This window comes from Drosophila bipectinata, chromosome 3L (genome assembly GCF_030179905.1).
Source record: "Drosophila bipectinata strain 14024-0381.07 chromosome 3L, DbipHiC1v2, whole genome shotgun sequence".
Classification (NCBI taxonomy): Eukaryota; Metazoa; Arthropoda; class Insecta; order Diptera; family Drosophilidae; genus Drosophila; species Drosophila bipectinata.
The window spans coordinates 14,980,698-14,986,697 of record NC_091738.1 but is presented as its reverse complement, the minus strand read 5'-3'; the positions used below and the strand labels follow the sequence as shown (position 1 = coordinate 14,986,697).

General features: G+C 46.1%; 1 protein-coding gene across 1 annotated transcript; it reads left to right on the top strand.

Annotated features, from left to right (window-relative positions):
* The first annotated feature begins 2,651 nt into the window (after window positions 1-2,651).
* LOC108133504 (uncharacterized) lies at window positions 2,652-3,450 on the top strand. Its single transcript, XM_017253453.3, has one exon. It carries the CDS (start codon window positions 2,755-2,757, stop codon window positions 3,367-3,369), a length of 615 nt encoding a protein of 204 aa, XP_017108942.2. The 5' UTR covers window positions 2,652-2,754; the 3' UTR covers window positions 3,370-3,450.
* The last annotated feature ends 2,550 nt before the right edge of the window (window positions 3,451-6,000 follow it).

Sequence of the window (6,000 nt, the reverse complement as noted above, 5' to 3'; positions counted from 1 at the left end):
TGCTTGCAACGTCGCTGACGATGGCAAAACTCATTACAATGTCGCATGAGTGACAGTTCCACGCTGTCAACATGACGCATTTCATAGAAAGCCACACACACCCACAACATACTTGTCCGGGGGCGTAGTTGCAAAGAGCTAGAAGGAAGAGGAGGGGTTCAGAGGGACTCTTGCAACCGCGTTCCTTGACATGCAAGCTGCCAAGTGGCTTAATGCCACCCCCTCTAGGAAGCAGGGTGGCAGGACAGGCGTGCGGCAGAGTCAACCCCCCCGAGCTCATCATGTGGAATTACAACGCATTTCTTCACTTTCGCATCGCTAACTTCTAAGCAGCTTATTATTTTTGTTATTACTGGTGTTGTTGGTGGCTCTTTGTCTTACGTTTTTCGTGTTCTTTGTGGAAAAATTGAATTTGCTCCTAGGTCTGCCATCCCCAGCCCCGGTTCTGATCCCTTGTGCGTGTCAGAATGCATCCCTATGTCCGCCCATCCCTTCAAAGGCAACGCATGTCAACGTTTGCTGAGCTTTTGTGTTTAAATATTACTAATACGACATGTTGTCGTGCCGCATGATACAGGCCCTCATCTTCAGCACGGAACTTCTATTATTATGGCCCTAATTGAATTATGTTCTGAATGTTGGATGATTAAAAGAAATAACAAATAAGAGAGTAAAGCCTTGTTAAAGGCTAGAAACTATCAAAATCTCAAAAAGGCAACAACCTGTCACAGCTTGAATTGGCCTTAACAGTTATCGAATAAACTGATTATGAAGATTACAATGAATCCGAATGGAAAAGTTAAATTAAAACTCAGCCCAGCCCCAGCCAAGGCAGGACTAAACCAGCGTCCGCATCCTGGTAGCAGATGCTGACTGAAAAGATAGTTGCCGAAGAAAGAAGGCGCATGAAAAGCGCAGAAGAACCTCTGCACAAAAGACGCCTTTTCGCTGCAGTTAAATTAAATGAAAAAGTTTACAACTTTTTTAATGAAATCATTTTATGCAGTAGAGGCATAAACAATAACCCTTCCCCTCCTTGCAAGCTGAAGAAAGAGCTGGGGAAATAAAAGAAAACAAAGGTACTCGGAGTAAGCATGCAAAGCAAAGGCAAAACTTACATGAGTTTTCCAAACAGTACAAAGCGGCAGGATGCAAGGATGTGGGCACAAAGACGATGGCTGCTGTGTTTTCACTAAACTTTTTAAATGAAATTGTGCTCTTTATTTAATATACAATGCACGGCGGAGCCTTAAAGCGTTTAACCTATCGTATGCGTAATCTGGCTTGGACCGAATCGAAGCGCATTCGACTGTGACAAGTTTCAGCCGCCAAAGCTGTAGCCAGAGGGGCTCCCTCTGCCACTACCCTCTTCTGGCCTTGGCCAGGGAATCAAGGGCCGGGAATTGTGTCATGGCTTGTGTGTGTGTGATGGTTGGCTAATCCAACTGTCATTTTCAGGGATGTGCGAGCAAATGGCTGCGGGAATTATGCCAAAAACGACAAGGGGAAGCTTAGCCGACGGGAGCTGCAGCTTATATAGCTTCTGCTAAATACACATTCTAAGATTGCATACATCCGATATGAGGGGACGATTTTTATGGAACTCTTCTTCAGTATCTTACTAATTTCTTAAATTTCAACAAAGAGTACCAAGCCACATTAAATTATAAAGATATTTATTAGAAAATATATCAAAATCTTCAATTTTGTTTGAACAAAAATATCCGATACGTAGCGCTAATTTTTTCCATTTTTGTGATCGATAAATTTGTATAACTTGGCTTAAAATTGTCAGAGCCAGAAATGTTATACTTTCCCGATCTTGGGACTTCGATTACTACATTAACACATTAAACAAAACCTGGCTATGCAAATTTTGATCCATTTTTCGGAATTTTTCCATGGGGTTACCTTATGATTTTGGCCAAAAATTCAGCCATAATATTTTGGTTCTATTCTTTCCATCTTTTAATGCATATCGAAGGAGACAGGATCTCTGATAAATAAATGGTATTTCAAATCGGTTGCAAAATAGTGGAGATATTTATAAAGAAGTTTATAAACCAAAGGTATTACGGAAATGGGTTTTCCTTCTTCAAAAAGCAAGGGTTTCAAAATTGCCACCCCAAGCAATTGAGTAAAAAAATCCTTAAGAACTTAAAATTGTTTTTGCAAACTCTGCAGAGTATTACTTCCAAAGTCAAAGGACACAGATAAATCAGATTTATCAAGCATATCCTTTAGTATCTTGGCCCTAAAGGTTACAATCTTTGTAACCACATTCTGCTTACATTATTCCTCCTGATGCGCCAGTTTAATGCCACAATGATGGTTGCATCCATAAAAATATGACGCCGTAAAAAGCGCAACTTGTGTCGTTGGAGGCGAGCCATCAACTGTGGCTGCCGTTACTGGCTTACAGGTTGTTATCGGTTATAAACCGCTTAACTGCCGATAGAGCGGTGCACTGCACTTCATGCTAAATTAAACTGCATTCTGCATCCGAAGCTGGAGCATCGTTTTTTTATGATTTTCGCGGGAAAGTGTGGGTGTGTTGTCTGGCAGCCCTTCACCAGAAATCACTGCTGCCAATAAAAATCCCCCAGAAGCTCTAGATGGGGATATAGATGGGAGTGTAAGAGTGTCAGTTCACCTCTGACTTCCATATCAAAATTTATGAATCATACTCATCAAACAATGTAATTCTTTACCCAAAAATCAAACTTGAATCTTGAACCCTAGAAACCCAATCAAATGGCTGATGTTGAAGAGGAGGAGGCCCCTCCTGACCTCGGTGATGAGCAGCCTGAAGGTGAAGAAGACGAGGAGGCTGTCGAGGGTGAAGAGCTCGATGGTGAAGACGCCGGCGAGGAGGAGGACGAGGGCTCCGAAGCTGAGGAAGAGGATCTGTTTGAGCTTTTGATAGAAAGCGAGTCGGAGGACGAAGAGGAACGTGCCATGTACCAGGAGTACCTGGAGGTGATCAATGCAGTGGACGCCCAGAATCTAGTAATTCAAGTACTAAAGGACAGGGCAGCCGTGCTAATGGGCAAGCAATGCAAGACCTTCAAGGACAAAGAGGAGTACAAGCGCCTTAGGAAGTGTATGGAGCAGGAGGACATCAACCTGCGAACTCTTATCAACCGGGCCGTGCAGCTCCAGAACTTTGGATCCCGCCGGATGTACGGGTCTGTGGCGATGGAGACGACGGAAGCGGAGAGTTCCTTCTTCACGGGGCTCCCAACGTCGTTTCCTACGATGGAGGATGAGGAGTGCTGTTTAAACAAGGGCCTGTGCTGCTCGGACTCGGACTCCGATGAGGATTCTAATCACAACGATGATGACGGTTGGGTTAACTGTTGGAAGTAGACTGAAGCTGTTTGATTGGGTTCGGTGGTGTTTTGTTTTTGTGACTTCTAAATAAAGTATGGGTTAATTGTAGCAAAGATACTCCATCTCTAAGATCACTTTCTTCGCCAAATCATCCCATTCTCCCCCATAACCTCCAGGCACTACAAGGGGTAATGACACTTGAGACGCCATGAGCTGGGGACGGGATTCCCCATCGATTTGCTGCCCATCATCCGCACGTCTCCGGCGGGCAGGCAGCTCATTGAGCAATTCATTCAATCGGCGAATTCAATAAAGTACAACTAATAAAAAATAAAGGAATCAGCTCGATGGTAATAGAAATGGTCTTCTTGCGGGGAAATTATTGTTTCGGGGGGTGCGGGAAGCTAGAAATGGGATTTCCAATGACAGCCGGCAAAGAGAATTACAATTTTCTCGCCATTTGCTCCACTCTCTTTCTTCCTCAGGAGGGGCGCCCCCCATTATTCGCGCCACACTAGAGGGGGAAACACGGGTCGGAACGAAAATCCCGCGCATTCCATGTCTGTGTATCTGTGGGTGCGCGTATCTGTATCTGCAAGTGCGCTGTATCTGTATCTGTATCTGTATATGTATCTGCGAACTGGCCTCAGAATGTGCGATGTTAGTGGTCCATCAAAAGCTTGTAAACAAAGCCAACAAACGACAATGGAGATGGGAACATGAACGTTGAGCCATTACAGGGGAGTGCCGGAGGGGGGCGGAATAGAACCGGGAAAGGGGAGCCATATTGCGGTGGCCAGGGTGGGGATGGCCGGGAATGGGAGATTTGGCGGGCGAAGTGCAGGGCAAAAACAAAACGAATGTGCCCCCAGAAGAAGCAGAAGAAGGGGATCAAAGCAAACGACAGAAAGTCAAGTACCCCACAGGAAGTGGAACAGAGACAGAGCATCTGAAGGGGGGAAGGGAGGCCAGAACGAGACGGCAGTCGAGTGAACCGCATTGAACCCCGCAAAGGGAGTAGTCATGGCCAGAAGCTTCTGCGGACGGCTTCTCTACTCCTGTTCTGTGCCGTTTCGGATTCCCGACTCTCAACTCTCGATTCTCGCTTCTCGACTCTGCGCCACGTACCACGCCCATTGTGGCGCACAACAGTCCATGACCAAGGTGGCTCGTATTTTTGGGGTACTCTCTTTTGCTCTCTTTTGGTTCGGGCGGCGTTAAAACAAAATCAACTCTTACGGCCTGAAGAGCCAGCTACGCTGCCGAGGGAGGGGGGGAGGAGGTTTTTGGCGCGCAAATTCGCCACAAAGAAGAAGAAGAGGAAGAATCTGAGCAGTGGCTCACAGACTGCTGCTCCGGCGGCAGGCAATGCGACGTTTGCTGCGTCCATTCACCCCGTTTTTGTTGTTTGGTATATGAGTGTGTGTATGGGTGGTGTTCTGCGCTCCCCAGACATAAAACCAACACAGACCCACCATCGGGCACAAAGAGCAAATTCCACTTAAATGCGCTTCGATTCGATTCCATTCCATTTTCCATTTGGTTCTGTTTTTGGACCTCTGCCTTCTCTGGTCTTGGTCTCTGTAGAGCGGCTCCTTGTTGCTGTTTTTGCACCGTCTGCGGCTTGGGGTTTCGCTATGCGCCTGTGCGCCTTCCCACGTTCCCAGTCTCAGTCTCGCCCCGTCCCTGTCTCTTGGTGTATCTGCCATCCCGCTCGGCATAACATGTGCAAAAAAGGGGGAGCCAGTCGCGGAAGAATTCTTCTAGTCGTGGCGCAATTGTCGTTAGTTGGAGAAGAATGGCATCATTTTGAAAAATAAAGCAGGATAGGGAACATGACTTGGCCTGAAGAATGTCGAAGAAGGTATACCCTATCTCTATTGTAGACTCTCTAACTGATTAGAAGACTTTCTGCTAAAATATTTAAAGATTGAAGCCCTAACTATGGGAAGTGTTGGTCGAAAACATCGATATAATCATACAACTCTAAAGGGCCATAGGGTAACACAAAGAGGTCGACCGTAGAATCACAGTTCGATGAACCAAGATTTGTGGCCAGGAAAAAGAATGAGTCCATGTTGATGGTTTTATATTTAACAGATGCCAAGTTTTTGTTTAAATCAGGAGGATGCGGTCAGGTTGGGTGAAGAGTTTCCACAAAGATCTACCTCTAGTGGATCTCTCTGGAAAGCAAAGTTAGGTTAGTCTTCAAGAATTGTACTTCAAAGATTCACTAAATATTTCGGCTAAATCAACAGCATCGTCTGGGGGTCAAAGCTCAGGGACACGTTTCAGGCATCAGGGGCGCAGAAGGGCGACATTTGTCATCTGGGGGAGGCAATCGTTTCGCGGCTGTCGTCTGGAAACTGTCTGCGCCTCAAACTTTGGCCAACAAATCTCTCCGAGGGGATGGGGTTGGAGTAATGTCGTCTGCGAAGTCGTCGTCGTCGTCTACGCATCGACCTGCACTCATCCGAACTGAGGAGGCATCGACATTTGTCCCGTTTGTCGACAGCTGTCGAAGGGACTGGCCCCCTTGGTGGCTCCTCCCTTCTCAGGTAGAGACGACCGCGCCCTTTGGCCTGTTTTGTTTCACGAAGTCCCTCCTAGGTTTCTAGGCTCGTTTGGGGAATATTTCGATATTAGCTATATTAGTATTGTTTTTAA